The following is an 18,901-nucleotide window of genomic DNA, read 5'->3' on the forward strand; positions in this document are numbered from 1 at the left end:
CTTTTTCTCAAGACTTTACTATATAGATCATAACATTATGCAGGACTTGTAAAACTGACAGCAAGATTAATAACAAAATATGTAGGCTTATAAGTTCTTAGAATCTTCCTCTCTAGAACAAAAATAAAGGATGGGTTTTGGCTGTTCCAAGTAGAGAGGATATCAGATTCTTTAGAACCAAGTTATATAATATGAAAAAGAAGAAAAAAAATATATACTCACTTTCAAAATTTGAGCATATGATTCTCACTTTTATCTGGCAAAAGAATAAGAATGCATATTGGGTTAAAATTTCAAGGATCAATTCTGGAACCTAATGCAGTTTGGAAAATTGATGTTTGCATATAACTTTCTTTTCTTTATATTATTAATATTTTTGTTCATGTACATTTCATGCACCTGAAACCCATAATATGTATGGATAAAGGTTGTCTAAGGAAAAAAAATGATTTCTCTTATAATTTGACAATTAGGCCTTATTCAAGCCTTATACTATGCTAAAAATTTGAAAATGGAGCGGTTCAACGAAGACGCGCTCACCTTTCGGGTTTTCCGACCACTTGGGCGGTTGCTCTTAGCCCAATTTGATTGTTCCTTATAGTTTTAGGCTTCTCTTGTCATCCAAATGTGGTATCAAAGTCAATAGTTCGACCAAAAATCACTAGATTTTTGTGTAGGAAGTTGTTCTAAAAACAAGGTAGTCAGACAACCTTATTTGTTGATTTATCTGACTCAATTGTGTTGGAAGTTTGTGTTGATGAAAGAGATTCCACTTTATAAGTGTATACATAAGTGTATACATAACGAACAGGGCCGTCTTTCATGACATGTAAGGCGGATTACCGTACCAGATTCAAATTTGACACGTTTAAACTTTGGTTAAAAAGAACTTCACAAAATATTTTCACAGTTAAACCATGACAAAATAAGGTCCTCTTTTTGATTTTCCACGATTAAACTGTGGTTAATCTTACACAGGACCTTCGAAAACTTAAAACAATTAATCTAACGAATGGATGAATTCGCTCGCACTTGAGAGAGAAATTGTTGAAGCTAAAATGGAGAGCACTATCTAAGAATGGAAAGTGTAAGTTGAGAAATGGCCCCCACAAGTGAACAAAAGTAGGAAGGAATAGTATCTATTCATAAGGTCACTCCTTAGAGAAGGATTAACTTTAAATTTTCAATTGGTTCTATTCAAGATTCCATGGCTCAACCTCTCTTGTGTATATAAATACAAGTCTCAGCATGACTTCTGCTGAAAAGAAGAACCAAGCAAGCTCAAAACAAACATTCAAAAGTTCTCTTATATTGGATACTATCAACCACAAAAAACACTTCAAAAACAAGGCTCTCTATCTACCTACCATACAGGATGTATCATCATCATCACCAAGCAAAAAATATTCACTCTTCTTCAAGAATGTCAATACCATCTGAAAGACACATGTTTCTTCAAACAGGAAATGGATCTAGTGATTCTGGACTTGTTCTCTCAACTGATGCTAAGCCTAGATTAAAATGGACACCTGATCTTCATGCAAGGTTTATAGAAGCTGTCAACCAGTTAGGTGGAGCTGACAGTAAGTATACATACATATATATCTATATATACGGTGTGGATCAACAAATCTCGAAGAATTTAATTACCTTCTTTCTATTACAGAAGCTACTCCAAAAACAGTGATGAAACTCATGGGAATTCCGGGGCTTACCTTATATCATCTAAAGAGCCATCTTCAGGTAAGAATTAACATCAATGATATTTATCATATCAAAACCATTTAATGATATGTTGTTAGTGTCGATACGTGTCTGGTGTCTGTGTCAGACAGGTTCTCATAAATAAAGCCACAAACTATAAATCATGTTTTACCATAGTTTGTATGGTGCAATTACTGATCATGTTATCGTTTTCGTCAGCAGAAGTATAGATTGAGCAAGAATCTGCATGGACAAAGCCACAATAATAACGTGACACACAAAATAAGTAAGAGAACAATATTTTTCATTTCTTCAAATCTAAAGTTAACTAATCAAAGAGCTATTTTATGACAACATATGCGTTTTTATATTCATCAGACACACATTCGGCTTCGGGAACGGATGAGAGACTTTCTGATCAAACCAATGGAACTCACATCAATAAATTAACACTTGGACCGCAGCCTAATAACAACAACAAGTGAGAAAAACAAAACTCTTTTTAATTACACTCTTCATGATATCTTGCTTAAGATTTTATGCTAACTTTTGTAGCCCTTTTGGTAGAGATTTACACATAAGCGAGGCGCTGCAAATGCAGATTGAGGTTCAGAGAAGACTCAATGAACAACTTGAGGTAAGTCTTTGCAACTTAACTAATATATGCATGTCCGCAAAACTGTTGATCTTTTATTTTATATTTAAGATCTAACAGTTCTTCAACCGCTGCAGAGAATCCATTCTGTGCCGCGGCTATAGAACTGTTAGATCTTAGTATCTAATAGCTCTATAGTCATGCAGAAGATCCAAACACATTAATTTTTGTTTTTAGAGAATCCAATGGCTGTTCAATTTTTGTTTCTTGAATTGTAAGAAACAACTTGTAAACCTTGTTCAGGTACAAAGACATTTGCAGCTTAGGATAGAGGCACAAGGAAAATACCTTCAATCGGTGCTTGAGAAAGCTCAAGAAACACTTGGTAGACAGAACTTAGGAATAGTAGGACTTGAAGCTGCTAAAGTTCAACTTTCGGAGCTTGTATCAAAAGTATCCTCACAGTGTCTAAATTCAACATTTTCAGAAATGAAGGAGTTACAAGGTTTTTGTCCTCAAACAATACAAATCACGAACCAACCAAACGACGGCTCGATGGACAGTAGTTGCTTAACATCGAGCGAACGATCACAGAAGGAACAAGAGATCATTCAAAATGGAGGGTTTGGTTTAAGACACTTCAACAACAACAATAACAATCATGTGTTCATGGAAAGAAAAGAACAACAATTAACAGAAGCAGCGGCTTCTATGCAAAACCTTAGAAACACTGAAGTATTAAAATGGTGTGTTGATGAAGTGAAAAAGAACAGTACTTTTCTCACCCCTTTAGAAAGAAATCATGGAAACTTGTCTATGAACATTGGAGTTGAACAAAATCACTCAGATGTTGGTGAGTTTCAACACAGAAACACTGCAAGAACAGAAACAATGAAATCAGTGGATGATAATAACAAGATTCAACAACCTTCTAATTACTTTTCAGCTTCAAGATTGGATTTAAACAGTCGTGGAGATAACAATGAAGGTGCTACAAGCTGTAAGCAACTTGATTTGAATAGGTTCAGTTGGAACTGAGATGAGATCGAAGGGATAGAGAGTGAATTTTAGCCAAATGATAATAAGTTGATGTAACAAATTTAGAACAGTGATGAATTTGTAATCAACCATTATATTATGAAGGAGATAGCTCCTGTATAATATTGATACAATTTTATTCTAGATAATTCAAATTAAGTTTATGATATCATATCATATATAGTACGTAACATGCATTGTTTATTCATGAGCTAGTTCCATGCTTTCAACTCAAATATTAATCATTAAAATCGCATTAACGTGACCAAGTAGTGTTTTTTGTTACAGCATCGGTTAGTCTTATTAACATAGTAGTTAGAATCACTCTCTTTTAAACATTCGGTCTAATATTGGTTCTTTTATTGGAATATATATGGGTCAATCACTTTAAAAATGGATCCCACGTAAAATAGTATGATCCACATATATTTCACAAAATAAAAAAAAAGTAAGTGTTAAAAACAATGTTGAAAAAAAAGAGTGTTGCTAACATTCTTCTTTATTAACAACTAGGATAAGTTTGGAAAATGCAGCTTAAATATATGTTTTTTCAATATATATATATATATATATATATATATATATATATATATATATATATATATATATATATATATATATATATATATATATATATAAAATAAAGGAATTGATAGAAATATTTTTATTTATGTAATTTACTCTATATATAAATATATAAAGAATCTCGGCATTAAAAGCATATCCTACAATTTGCCTAAAATGAAAAACATCTTTAAATACAATTAAATCTATTTAAATGCAATTAATATAATTAAATATAATTAAATATAATATTTAAATATAATTAAACATATTTAAATAATATGATATCTTCATTAATTATATAATATATTCCTAACACCCCCTCAAATTGAAGGTGGGGTTGTAATATCAAGAACACGCAACTTGTCGAGTATTCATTTATAAGCATTACCTCCAAGTAGTTTAGTAAATATATCAGTTAGTTGATCAAAAGGTCGGAGATATGAAAGAGTGATAAGACCTGATTTAATCTTCTAACGAACAAAATGACAATCAATTTCAATCTGGTTGATGTCTTAGTGAAAAATTGGATTTTCGGCAATGTGAATGGCAGCTTAATTGTCACAATAAATTATGATCGACTGAGGATGGTCAATATCGATATCAGAGAGAAGATATTTTAATCATTGCAACTCAGAAGATAAAGTTGCAAATGAGTGATATTCTACTTCACAAGAAGAACGTGAAATGGTTGGTTGCTTCTTGGTTTTCCATGAAATGAGATTAGAACCCAACATGGTAAAATAATCGATAGTGGATCGACGAGTTATAGGATAATCGGCCCAATCAGAGTCTGCATAATCAACTAAAATAATATAGCTAGATGCTGAAAGAAATAAGCCTTTGCCGACACTCCCTTTAAGATATTGAAGAACACATGTGTCTGCATTAAGATGAGAGGAATATGGAGATTGCATGAATTGACTAAGAGTTTTAACAACATATTGAATATCAGGTTGTGTCACTGTTAGATATAAGAGATGATCAATGAGGTGACGATAAATTGTCAGATAAGAAAAAAGACTTCTATCATTTGGCCGTAGACGAAGGTGTTACTCCATAGAAAAATTTGATGGTCGACAACCAGTCATACTAGAGTCAGATAGAATGTCAAGCGTATATTTTATTTGAAATAAAAATATTCCCTTTTTAGAATAAGATATTCCAATACTAAAAAATAGCATAGATTACCAAGGTCTTTGGTGGAGAAAGACTGGGCAAGGAATTACTTTATATCTAAGATGGTATCTTCATTGTTGTCGGTGATGATGATGTCATCAACATAAACAAGGACAAATATGGTCGTTAGATTACAATTGTAAGTGAACAAATTATAATCATAAATTGATTGACAAAACCTTTTTGAATAAGAGTGTGGAGAATTTTGAGAGCCATTGGCAAGAAGCCTGTTTAAGACTATAAATTGATTTGTTTAATTTGCAGACACACGGTTTCTCTTTATGAGAGAGTCCAGGTGGTAATTTCATATAAACTTCTTCATTGAGATCTCCTTGAAGAAACACATTATTAATATCAAGTTGATGTAATGACCAATTTTTAATGGCAGCGATGGAGAGAAGAATTTGAACTGTTACTAGTTCGGAAACATGTTCAAAGGTATCATGATAGTTGATGCCTTGAACTTGAGTGTAGTCTTTAGCAACTAAATGAGCATTATATCTCTCAATGGAACCATCATAATGATATTTGATTTTTAAACCCACTTACAACAAATTGCCAATTTACCTTCAAAAAGTGGACATAAAACCCAAATGTTGTTTGATTAAAGGGCTTGAATTTCTTTAGCCATAAGTTCACGCCATTCAGTTGATTGTATGACTTGAGAATAAGATTTTGGTTCTTTATTTTCAATGATATTGATGAGAAAAGCTTGATGATAATTACTTATATTTTATAATGATACATAATTTTCCAAAGGAAAGTTAATGTTTGATGTAACATTATTAATTTTACATATGTAATCCTTTATACGAATATGTTGAGAAATACGAAAAGATGTCAGACACAATTTTGGAACAAAGTATGTGACAACAATATTCCATAACAAGGAAATAAATGCGTAAAATAAATAACACAAGTAATTGTTACCTCAGTTCAGTTCAAAGTCACCTACGTCTGGAGGCTTTAATCCAATGAAAGGAAATTCACTCTTAGTATTCAATAGTACACAACAGTCTCGTATGAACTCTTCCAGTTCAATGCATTTTTCCTAATACTACTTGTGAACTTCAATCCATGATCCCCATGAATCTGAGACCCCCCTCACTTTCACTTAAACATTATCCCAAGTGTTTGTACAATTATAAAAGTATATATGAAGTGATTAATCACAATTACACCATAAATATTCTATTCTCCTAACTTAGAAAGACATCCCAATAATAGAGTATTACAACCCAAACACAAAGACTCAATAACAACCAAAAGCCCCAAGCTTCACAATACAAGGTTTGAGTCTTAACATACAGAGAATGCCTTCTTAAATAGTAAAAATTGCCCATCCTAAAAGCCCAATGTCATACCCTAGTTTTATCCCTAAGATTTCACATATCATATCATTTGCATTTCAACCAAGATCACAGACATGGTGTCCTCCTAACCTTCACCTCTTTGGGTTTGCCTTTGTAGGAGATCATCAAGCATCCTTTGTGTTTTCTTTTTACCTTTTTGCTTGCTTGCACTTTAACTTTGCTAACCTTATTCAAAATATAAAAATATGTGTTGTTTCCTTTTTCTTATTGTACAAGGTAGGGACTTGCAATTAAAGGATCAAGTTTGGTTTCTAAATTAGGGTTTTTGATTCCCAAGGTAAAAGTTTGGTCAACAAGTAGTCCACAAGAGCTTTTACTTCAAGGCATGACCTATAATATTAGGTCGCATTCATGTCAAGTTTCATTCAACATCATTTGATCAAGAGAAGTTCAAGTTTGGTTCCTAATTTCAAAGTTGATTCAAGTATGGTTCATGTGTTTATTTCCATGTCATCTTCATCCATTTTTCAAGCAATTATCAAGATTATTCAAGGGAAAAACAAGTTTCCTTATGTCGCACCTCGAAAAATGAGAACACGATGCTTGCGAAGCATAATCGCACGCTCGTAGGATGGACTGAACAAAGTCTCCATCGAATTTTATTTATTTCCAAAGAGGGAAAGGGAAAATATCGATAAAACCCAAAAAAAGAAAGGATAAGATATGGTCATTGCAACCAATATCAGGGTTCGGGAGTCGGTTACGCAAGGGAAATGTACTAGCATCCCACACGTTCGTTATACTCAACGGGAATCGTTTAGTTAGTTACGATTTAAATGTTAGCTTATGTTAGTTTGCGATTTTCTACTTATTTGGGATAGAAAAAGAGAGAGAATGGAAATATTTTTGAATTTTTATCAATGAGATAGGACCTAAAAAGGTTTTTATTATTATGAGGCAAATAAGAAAGGAACTAAACCTAATTTTTTTTATTAATAAGCATGACAAGATTTCGCAATCCTGCTCCTACGTATCTCTAGGTGCAATAGAGAGTTCAAGGCTTACATAGTTTTGAGTAGAAAATATTTGTTTGTTGGCCGATTTTAGCGAAAGTTATTTTGTATCAATCGACGAAAAACGTTACTTACCCAAAACAAGTGAGGAGCGGACGTTTGCATCACATTGAATGAATTTACAAATTAACATTCACGGGAAATTGTCACTTATCTCAACTCACACAATTGTGGATGAAGCGTTGTCTGGCATCGTCTCGAGACAAAATATATTCCATTTTGAAAAAGGGTTTTGAATATTGCACAACAGCGAGAAAACTAGTTTGATTGGTTGAGTGTCTATATGTGAATGACAAACGCTCAATGAGAACGAGACATGAGCCTCTAGATCAATCACTCAGGATTCCATCGGAATGCTAGATTCCAACGGTCCTTTTTCATTCAAAGTAATTAAAAAGATTGTTTGATAGACTACATATGCTTGATAAGAACAAGATGCATGCCTTGTAATCAATTGGTTAGGGGTCCCACTGGAATGTTAGACTTCAATGGTCCTTTTTAGTCCAAGTTTATTAAGTGTTTTAGGAGCGAAAGAAAGAATGAATGGCTAACCCAAAATGTGTGCCTCGAGACCGGTCATTCGAGGGTTCCACTGAAACGCTAGTCTCCAACGATCCTCTCCTTTTGCGTTTGTTTAAGAAAAAGAAATTGATATTAAGTATTTGAGAAAATCACTCGATGTTAATCGATGTTTGATTTGCGTTAGTGGGAAGTCATTTATCAAATGGTTTGAAGTTATTGAAATTGGATGGAAATGGTGGGGGAGTGGTTGATGGTTTAACTTGAGAAAAATGGCTCGACGTTGGATTGAGCGCTTATTATTTTTTGTTCATTTTGAAAATGGTTGATTTTATTCTTTTTTGTTATTTAAATGGTTAATTTGTATAACTAATGGCAAGAAAATAAAAACAAATAAATACAAATTATAATCAAATGGATGAGGGTAAATTTTTTCGAATGGGGGATAATAAAGCGAGTAAAATGCGAACCTACTAAACAAATAAATGGAGCTTATTGTAAGAAGGCCCGAGAGTAAGCCAGGAGACCGAGATAAACCGAAGAAAGTAATGAATTTAGCGCTAAGCTATCTTAAAGTGGGGCTCAACTTACTCGATAAGAATGGGGCCCAATAAAACCTATGTGTCCAAACGATGTTCGAAAGCTAAATTGAATTTAAGCTCCGAAATTGCAACGCAATGGAAAGAAAAACAAAATACTACAATAATTCCTACTAACTAAAAAAACAAAGCAGAAGAAAATTATTTATCCGGACGAGGATATGAGCATGGATAGAGATAATCTAATTAAATCGACTAAGCAAATGAAAATCAAATAATAAAAAAAATCTCATAATCAAAAAGCAAACAAATAATTAAATCTAATAAACAACAAAACAGATATCCAAAAATTTCTAAATTTGACAAAAAGAAAAAAAACTAACACGTGCCTCATGAGTGCGAAAAATAAAACGAGCACGCCAAGTTAAACTACGTGAACCGTATATTAATAAAATTGATGTCTGTAAGCTTGATTTGAAATTTTCCGCCTGCTAATTTTAAGTGCGTTTAAGAACCAGTTCGACTAGTCTGTCTGTAGATCCAAAAAATTATTCCGATTGATATTTTAGGCATTATGTAAAATGAAATGCATGTCATGCTATGCACATGATGCAAGTATCATGATGCATGTATCTATTTATTGAATGAGGCACAAAATTTGGGTATGACACTTTCATTTGGTATTCAAGTGTTCATCATTGGGCCTTTGGATGCAAGAAATGGTAAGAAATCACAAGTTGATACATATTTAGTTGACCTAAAATTAAGTATGATATGTCACTTGGTCCAAATACCATAACTATCTCATTTCTCAACATTTTTGGAATCTACTTTGAGCCAAATGTCACATTTGAACTCCTCTACAACTTTTCTTCAAGGGTCAAACATCAATTTTCTACCTAAGCCCGTCAATTTTGGAATTTTCTAAGATGCCTATGTATGCACAAAAGTAGGCCAAAGACCTGGTCAATCTAATTCCTGGCCTAGAATTTCCGGTCATGGCCTGAACTTTCATCCTTGCCATTTTCAACTCAAGCATCCTTTTGATGTGATTCTTTTTGCATCTGATTCTTCACCATGAGGAGATCATTGGCACAAGGAACGTTTCAAAATGCACGAGTGAATCTCATTTGGCCTAATCTCAAACATGGTGCCATGAGCTCTGCATTTCACGTATGACCTGTAACTTGTAATCATCCAAATCTTTACTTGGCACCACAAGCACATGTGCAAACTTGTTTGTCATGTTGAAACACATATGGACAAGTGAAAAATGACTAGGTTTCGTCACAAACTCAATCATTTCATGTTTCATTTCATAGGGATTGCAAAACACCAAAACTCAACCCTAATTCACACGAACTTGCCTCTATTTCACAAGTACCATGACCTCACTTCATTTCTTATAAATAAACGAAGCTTTTGCCTTGATTTCCAAGCTTTGATAGCCAAAGAAACTCTGAAATCGTTTGAACCTGATACCTCAAAAAACCAGTTAATCATTTCTTTGATTGAAGTTCTTTTAGATTCATTTCTTCGCCCATAATCACTCATCGGCATCATCTGAAGTTGACTGAATCATTGTCATGCTCTGAAGTTTCTTGAATCAAGCTCACTATTTCCACCATTATTGACCTTTGAAGCTTCAACTGAAAAGGTAGTTATAAGTAACATTTCTGAGCAAACAAGTTACTAGTGTGTTTGTCTTGATTCGCTGATCAAAAGCTCTCAAATACCTTGAATTTATTTTGCGTATTAGTCATTTAATTTTACTTTGAAGAACTAGGGTTCTTCGTGTTCTTGAGCAAATTCTATTTGCTCAGAGCCAATCAATGACTCTGATGCAAAGAGACATGAACCATGAAGTGTTTGGAATCTGAATTCATGCTTGATTCATGTTAAAAACACGAGTTCATGATGTTGCAGAAATTGAATGAAGGTTGAAGACGAAGTCAGTTCACGCGTGTTTGTGGAAAATTCAAATCCCTCCTCTAATAGCAGCGTGCCAACGATTTTTTTCAAATTTTCTAGTCGTTGGTGTCTTTTTGCTTTTTTCCTTTTATTTTATTTTTCATCTTATTTTCTTTTTTTTATATAATTTAATTTTAAATGATTTTTAATGCTTTTTGACTCAAATTTTTTACACAAAATCTTTAAAAATATTTTGCATCATATATATTTTTTGCATAATTTTTAAAATCATTTTTGCATTTATTTGAGATTTTCTCTTATTTTTCATTTAATTTTAATTTTTCGTGATCATTTTCAAACATTTTTGCATCCAACTTTTGAATCCAATTATTCATATTTTTCTTGACTTCTTATAATTTTATCAACCATTTCTTTTATATTTTGATCTTTCTTTTGGATATTTCATTTAATTTCCATTTTTTTAATCAAATATGAAATCATTTTTGTTTTATTTTTATTCAAATTTTTGTTGACTTGATTTTAGTTCTTGATGATTGTTTGGTTGATCATGTTCTCCACTTTTCAAACCCTTGAGAATTGGTGCTTTGGTTGATTCAACCTTCTCTGATTCAAACATGCTTATAAGTGATCATCTGATCATTGTTAACACTTTGCATCAGAGATAGGTTATCCCTAATTGGATCATACCTTGAGATTTTGGCTTATTGATAGATGATCTCTACATGATGCCCCAACCTTCTCTTCTTCTCCATCTCTCTTCTTTTATTTTAACTATTGTGTTACGTTGTTTTAGGAGAATGATTTTTGTATCATTTCTCTAACATGTATGACACATAAACTGTTATTGATCGGCCTCAGATATGTGTGACTTCTACATAAGTCCACTTACAATTGCTTAACAAAGTGCTAAATTTTCTCGACTCGGTTGAATCCTCATTAACACTAACATTGACATATTAATCATGCTAACATCTAATATTTACTTTTATGTCTTTACATTTATGTCATTTACATTTATGTCATTTACATTCATGTCATTTGCATTTTTACCTTTTACTTTTTTTTTGCTTTCTTATTTCAAAAGACCAAAAATATTATAAAATGACTAAAAACCTAAAAACTTTAATCTGATCTTATGGACTTTATGTTACTATGGTATTTTGGACTTTGGACCTTAGGACTAGTGATTTTCCTTGCTTGGAGTGGTATCTGAGACCTTGTGATCCCTATGGACCCTTTTGATCTTCAATTCAAGACTTGGATGTTTCTTTATGGCTTTGTTGTTCATCTGGATCTTTTGATATTCATCTTCTTATGTGCTTTTTTCATCTTATGGCTCAATCCAAAGGGAAAATAATGCTTGTTTTGACCAATGTCAAATGCTTGCTCCATCTTGTGGTTAGTACAGTTACACACACAAAGGCTTTCTCTTGGGTTGTCTTACAATGACACCTTTTATTTCATGTCATTTACTTTATGCTTTAGGATATTCTCTTCATCTCCTTCCCACTTCTTCAATTTTCAAAACTTATCCCTATTTCAAAAACCTCTTGTTTTCAAACTTCACACATTTTCTTAATAAACCTTAACTTCGTCAAGTGATCTAGAAAATATTTTTCTCAATAAATGCTAAAATAATTAAACTCTTTTTTTCAAACTTCTAAAAAAGACAAACCTCATCAAACTTCGTTTTGTGCCTTTGTGCACTTTTCATTAAGAGCCTTTTTTTGAAAAGATTGGATATTAGTCTATTCTTATAGTGATGCAAACCACTATACTTCTACAATATGTTGAGAAATGATTGACATTTTCCACTTGAATGTTGAGACGTGCTTGTGAGAAAGTCTAAGTAAAAGTTCTTCATATCAAGATGATGCAAATTCTCATTTCCTCATACTTGTGGGTAGTAAGTTGAGTTTTCCACTTGAATACGACAAAATGTCTTTTTAAATTAAAATCAGTCAATAAACAACCCAACGTTTTTTTTATATAGACACAGAGTTGCAATTAGTTCCTATGGAGTACTATAGATGTGAGGGGTGCTAATATATTCCCCTTTCATAAGCAACCCCCATATTCAGATCTCTCTTTTGTTTTACCTTTGTGTGGGTTTTGTTCGACCTTTTTATCATTCCCTTTGGAAACAATAAAGTTTGGTGGCGACTCTTGCTTTTCTGAGTTAAGTTAATCAATAGCTTAATCTCAAATTTATCCAGCTGCGACACCCAGTAGGCGTTTGGCGTGAACGGGATGGTTCCAAAAAACGCACAAGAAATCAATCTTCATAATGATGATTATGAAACTCTATTAAAACAAATATAATTAAATATGAATTTGGCATGAATAGGAATTCCAATATTGCAAGAAAGAATTCATAATAAATATTTTCAAACTAGAACACACTTTAAATCAGATCTCTGATTCAATATAAAAGGAAATAAAATCTTTAAAGTGCGAGATTCAATCCATTAAAGCTTTCACGCCAAGTAATCATCTCGAGACACAATGTCTCGTATAATGTTAGAACATATTTCTTAACATGTTGCCTGCAATTTTTACCAATCACGTGTAATAAAAAAAATCGCTTGAAGCGAAATTGTCAAGTAAAAGTTTCCAATGTAACAAACACTTAAATGGGCCCAACTACCCCAAATAAGGGGAAGGATCAGGTTGGAAGAATAGAAAGATAGGTCGGGAGAATTAGAAATATCCAACAAAGTATGATATGCAGAGGACACCAAAAAAGGTTGTCCTTTGAAAACTTCCAAATCCATCGATCATTATCCAAGGAAAAAATATAACCTTGAATAAAAACAAGGAAGTTTGTAATAGTCGGTTCCTTATGAATGAAGAATGACTTTCTCCAACTGAAATCCCAAGTAAGGATCTCATATACCCACCAACTTATCTCTTCAACACTCCCTTTAAGATAATCGCAAATTGTAAGCAACCGAAGAAACCTACGTTTAAGAGGGATACTACAAAACCAAGGATCTTAAAAAAAATAAGTTTGGAACCCCTTATCCTTTTTCTTGGAAATGCCATCCACAAATATGTTAGAGGGATTTATCTTATTCTGAGCCAAGGAAGGAAACTCATTTCCACCAGAAGGAAGCATTTTTAAAGCTTGAAACTCTACCCCTCCTTAAAAGAGGAGATAATTAGATCACCATGTCTAGCAACAAGGATATTCGGCCAAAGCCCGGAGGCTCTTGATATGAGCTTCTACCTCCATTTAACCAAAAGAGTTTGGTTAATAAGTCAGAGATCCTTAACTCCTAAACTACCTTTTCTCTTAGGTTTACAAATATATGCTCATTTTACCCATGAGATTTTGGTTTCTCCCTTCACACATCCCTATAGAAACCTTCTTTGGATCCTAACAATCTTCCTCCAAACTGTCAGTGGTAATTTCAAAAAGACAGGAAGAAGACAAGGATAGTATTAAGCACAAAATTAAGGAAAATAATTTGTTCCCCTAAGCTAACATACATGTGTTTCCAATAATTAAGTCTTTTAGATATCAGATTAATAATAGGCTAACAAGTTACCTCTTGTATAAAAAATAACCCCTATAAATAACCTCAAGTATTTAAACAAGAGGAATTCAAGCTTACAGTGAAGAAAGTCTCTCGTTGAATCTAAAAAATAGGACTTGCGTTAACCCCTATCAGGCTACTCTTAGAAAAATTCATTTGAATGCCCGAAGCTAGCTCTAAACCCCTAAGAGTAGCCTTAATATTCCAAATATTCTCAATTGACGGATCATATAAGATAAGAGTATCATCCACATACTGAAGATGAGAACCACAAAATTAGAGGTTCCTACCCTAAAACCCGAGATGAAATCCAACCTTATTACCTTGTTGAGCAAACCACTTAGACCTTCAACCCCTAGAAGGAAGAGAAAGGGGATGAGAGGATCACCTTATTTTAAAATCCTTTAAATTATAATTTTTTGGGTTAGGTATCCATTAACTAACACAACTAGGTTCCCTTCAAACACAAAAGCTCTCACCCAAGATCTCCACTTTTCATTAAACCCGAATATGACAAACATGTAATCCAGAAACTCCCAACTAACTAAATATTACGCTTTCTCAAAATCTACTTTATAAATAAGGTAATAATTTCTAGATCTCTTACCTAAGTATACCACATTATTTACAACATCAGTCACCAACAATCTACCTTTAAGAAAAGTTTATTTGTTTGGAGCAACAAGCTTATCCATCACCCTCCTAAGTCTAATAGCAAACACCTTAGTCACCAACTTATAAAGAGATTCAACTAAAGAAATAGGCCTAAAATCACTTAGTTTCCCAAGATATTTCACTTTAGGGATCGAAGTTACAAAATAAGATGCAAAGTTAAGAGGTAACAAAGCAAAAGGGTAAAATTGCTCAAACATAATCTCTAAGTCTTACCTAAACAAATTCCAGAATATTCTCATAAAGGAGAAAGAAAAACCATCAGGGTTAATACTCTTATTACCATCACACTAGGCCATATCACCAAGCATATAACTCTTGGAGAGTAAAAAGAGTTATCATAGCAATATTATCCTCATCATAAAAAGTGTGAAAGATTACTTCAACAAAGCAAGGTCTATCAACATTTGGCTCTTCGAAGATATCATAAAAATAGTTTAAAACTTCTCTAATCTCAAACGCCCCTTCAATCCAACTTTCACAAACCTTCAAGGCTAAAATAATGTTTATTCTACTCCTAATCTTGACATAAGCATGGAAGAAACCAGAGTTAGTATCTCTTTCCTTAAGTCATCTAGATTTGGATATCTATAATATTTGATAATCTTTAATTCTTAATAAAGACAAAATCTTTACAATAGAGTCAAATCTAACCCCAATCTCCTCCTCACATAAAGCTCTCTGATTTGTCAGAGAGTCCATATTCTTAACCGACTCTCTTAAAGTTTCAATCTAGAAATATAAGTATATAAACACTTGTTTATTCCAAACTTCAAGGACCGTTTTGATGATTTTAAACTTATCCAACAAAACAAAAGCCTTTCATCCTTAGATTAGAGTATCACACTAGAAAGATATGACTAACTGGGAAAATCTACCATGGGATAACCAGTAATTATTAAAACGAAAAGGCGTAGGATCCCACGACTAATTAGAGTACTTAAGGGTGATAGGGCAGTCGTCAGACACATCCTTGGGAGAGCCCGTTGAGACATAATCCCTAATGGTCCCACCGCCCATTAGAAATTAGAATCATATCATGCCTACATGCAACACCTATGTTGTGCTTAAGCCAAGTGAATTTACCGTCTTAAAGAGGAAAACCATTCAACTGGAAAATAAATTTGGAAAAGGCTAAACAATCATTAATCCCGTAAGAGTTTAAAGAACTTCTTCCCCTAACCTTTCCCCTAGGAGAAAACAGGGTTGAAATCTCCCAAAACACACTAGATATCTCCTCAAAGACTATATTTACGAAGATAGAGATCATATCACATAACATCTCATAGAGTAAACATTTACAACAAAACAAATTGTCTTAGAAACTCTCCACTTTAGACAAACACCAAGAAAACCTAGATCCGAAAATGAGAACAAAGATCGGCCCTTCGAGCTACATTGAATAAAAACAAGGTCACTATCACCACCCACCGAATGTCTAAAATTCCAGTCACAAAAAAATACCCCATAAGAAATACCTAAGAGATTAAAAAACCTCATCAATCTTAGTCTCTTAGATGACCACAAAGTCTAAAGAGTTATCTAAAATTAGCTATCTCACATTTTTTATTGATCGTCTCACTCAACGGAGCCGATCACATCTAAAACGATCCCAAGATGATTGCAGAGACTTCTACTTCCTCTCCGTTGTTTTATTTTATGACATACCATCAATCCAAACATCCTCTAAATTTCTAAAATTTCCAACCAACTTGTCAAAATTTTATTCATACTAATTAAACATTTATTTGTGATGAATTTTAACACTATTAATTTCACCATTAACTAAAAATTATCATAAACACCCTATCAACTCTTGTGAAATACACAAGTTTAGTGAAAAATTAGAGAGAAATTTTACCTTTTTTTCACTAAACTTTTTGTCCTAATTTAAATAACTTGTTCGGCAGGTTATTTTGCTTGACCGACTAGAGGACAAATATGAGAAATATCTAGTTAGTTCCGGATACCTATACAATGTCTGTCTCATTAAATCCATGCCAATGAAAACCAAGACAACTAAAATTGGTCAAAAAACTAATAATTTCACATACATTTCCATATTGCACTTCCACCTCACAAAACCCTAAGGTTACAAACCACTCCCTACCTAAACATAAAATCTCTTTTTTCTTGCTTACGTACATAAGAACTAAACCACACAATCTTTTTCTTGAAGACCCTTCCATATACGTAGTAACATTACATGCCATACAACATCATTTGTACAACGTGTACCTTAAATCCCCCACTCAATACACTCATCTCCTTGCACTTCGTGTCTTTTAAATATTAGTTCTAGCTCTTCTTCCAGATAAACAACTAAACATTCCTTTTTTTTCTTTTGTTTGAGTATGGATCAAGAAAACCAATTGATCCACAACACCTCAACATGGAAGACAAGAAAACCCACCTGCCATATTCAAGCTTCATTGTCCCTTCAACAAAATGATCACAGGCTCAAGTGCAACTCTTCAAATAAAACAAGCAGTGATGAGGATGATGAGGGCGAAGAGAAAGAGAATAATGAGAATGGTACTAGGGTTGAGGAAATTACGGGGCGTGAGAGGTTGAAGAGGCATAGAGAAGAGGTGAAGGGAGAGGTTAAGGTACCAGAAAACTGGGAGAAGGAACCGAAGCTGAAGGAATGGGTTGATTACACAACGTTTAATGCATTAATATCTGTTCCTCATGCATTGATTGTTACTGCTCGTGATGCGCTTATTGCTGATGTACGTAAATCAAGATCACAAAGACTAAGGATCCATAACTAGCTATAGACTATAGTTTGTTAATTTAGTAATTTATTTTGATATTTCTTTGTTCTCCCAATTTGTTATTTGGCATAACAAAGGGAAAACAAGAACAAGCATATAGAGCTATAGATATTTAAGAGAGTTTATGAACCAATGTTTCAGATGTGTTAATTTTCATTTTGCATATTTAGTTCAAGTTTAAAAATAGACTTTGTGACATGTCTCAAAGCTGATCAGTGTGTTTTTTTGGAATCTAATTTTAGACTTGGATCAAATGGATACCTCTATCTCATTTCAACTTTGTGAGGAATACCCCATCGTTAGACTTTGAATCTAAGGTTGTGGTCTTGTGAGGACAATTTTTGTTGAATAGGTTCTCCTTTAGAAAGAATATATTCAAGTATAAGGTTATTGTTGGCTCGGATGATCTTTATGTGTGTTGTGGAGGGATTGTCTTGAGCCTTCCTCTCATTTGTTTACTACTTGTAGCTAAGCTTCTACAGTGTGGAATAGGATAACTAAGTGGTTAGGTTTTCTGATAGTCATTTTTTTGGGAGCTTAGGATTTTGTTTGAGTTTTTAATATCTTTAGGCTCTAAGGTTAAAAGTAGGTGAGATTTTGTTATGATTTGGCATGTTGCTTAGACTATTTGATCAACATGTAATGATAAGTTGTTTATTGGTTCATCAATAATAAATGTGAAAGAGTGGGAAGAGAAGGGTATTGTTTTGACTTGAATGTGGTTTTTTAATAGGTTTTCATTAAACTCAAACTCCTTTTTTGATTGGCTTCAGAATTCTATCATGTTTCTAGACCAATAATATGTCAAGAATTCAGATCTGCTTCAACGGGTGTTCAATGGTTTTGGTTTGCCTAGAGGTTTCCCTTGTTCCTTGTTGATGTTAGTCGTCCGAGCTCTAATCGATTTTTCTGCTAGGTGGTGCTTCGATGAGTGTGTGCTTTTTCTGAAACTTTCTCTTTTGGTGGTTGCTCTCTGTTTGTTTGTTGTTTTACTATTGTCCTATTCTTTTCCTTTTTATCTTTTGACTCATTGCCTTCTTTTATTTTGACATCTCTTATGCCTTTTAATTTTGTCTTTCAATTTATAGTGTGTATTCCAGACTCTTATTTTTTAAATTTATTTTAGTATTTCACCTTTCAAAGAAATAAAATTCGCTAAAATGAGTATTAACACATCTTTTAAATATTTATTTTTCTACTTCGTCACATTACTCACAAAGTGTCCACATGTTTATATGTATGTAATTGTAGCCTGAAAATGTGCAAATTTCATATATGTATTGATGAACCCTTCATGTTACTACATAACATGCATGCTATTTGCCTCTTTCAAAATATTTGCAACACAATTGATCGTATGATTAAGATGAAACATCATTTCTACAAGGGTAATAAAAAAATCTCAAATAAAAATTAAAAGTAATAATTAAAAAGAAAATGAGATCAACTTTATTAAT

General features: G+C 33.1%; 2 protein-coding genes across 2 annotated transcripts; both read left to right on the plus strand.

Moving 5' to 3' along the window:
• Window positions 1–1,246: 1,246 nt before the first annotated feature.
• On the plus strand, window positions 1,247–3,476 carry LOC127086626 (myb-related protein 2). The gene is made up of 6 exons (XM_051027414.1): window positions 1,247–1,583; window positions 1,667–1,743; window positions 1,927–1,990; window positions 2,083–2,185; window positions 2,272–2,341; window positions 2,603–3,476. The coding sequence occupies exons 1-6, from the start codon at window positions 1,376–1,378 to the stop codon at window positions 3,335–3,337; spliced, it is 1,257 nt and encodes a 418-aa protein (XP_050883371.1). The 5' UTR covers window positions 1,247–1,375; the 3' UTR covers window positions 3,338–3,476.
• A 13,305-nt stretch (window positions 3,477–16,781) lies between these two features.
• On the plus strand, window positions 16,782–18,271 carry LOC127086627 (protein BIC2). Its single transcript, XM_051027415.1, has 2 exons — window positions 16,782–17,399; window positions 17,687–18,271. The coding sequence occupies exons 1-2, from the start codon at window positions 17,022–17,024 to the stop codon at window positions 17,774–17,776; spliced, it is 468 nt and encodes a 155-aa protein (XP_050883372.1). The 5' UTR covers window positions 16,782–17,021; the 3' UTR covers window positions 17,777–18,271.
• The last annotated feature ends 630 nt before the right edge of the window (window positions 18,272–18,901 follow it).

This window comes from Lathyrus oleraceus, chromosome 5 (genome assembly GCF_024323335.1).
Source record: "Lathyrus oleraceus cultivar Zhongwan6 chromosome 5, CAAS_Psat_ZW6_1.0, whole genome shotgun sequence".
Taxonomy (NCBI): Eukaryota; Viridiplantae; Streptophyta; class Magnoliopsida; order Fabales; family Fabaceae; genus Lathyrus; species Lathyrus oleraceus.

Excerpts from the sequence above, each read along its gene's own strand:
- LOC127086626 (XM_051027414.1), top strand. The coding sequence starts at position 1,376 with ATGTATCATCATCATCACCAAGCAAAAAATATTCACTCTTCTTCAAGA. Across the intron at positions 1,991-2,082 it reads TAACGTGACACACAAAATAA|ACACACATTCGGCTTCGGGA; the intron begins GTAAGAGAACAA and ends TATATTCATCAG. Across the intron at positions 2,186-2,271 it reads CAGCCTAATAACAACAACAA|AGATTTACACATAAGCGAGG; the intron begins GTGAGAAAAACA and ends CCCTTTTGGTAG.
- LOC127086627 (XM_051027415.1), top strand. The coding sequence starts at position 17,022 with ATGGATCAAGAAAACCAATTGATCCACAACACCTCAACATGGAAGACA. Across the intron at positions 17,400-17,686 it reads GTGATGCGCTTATTGCTGAT|ACTTGGATCAAATGGATACC; the intron begins GTACGTAAATCA and ends ATCTAATTTTAG.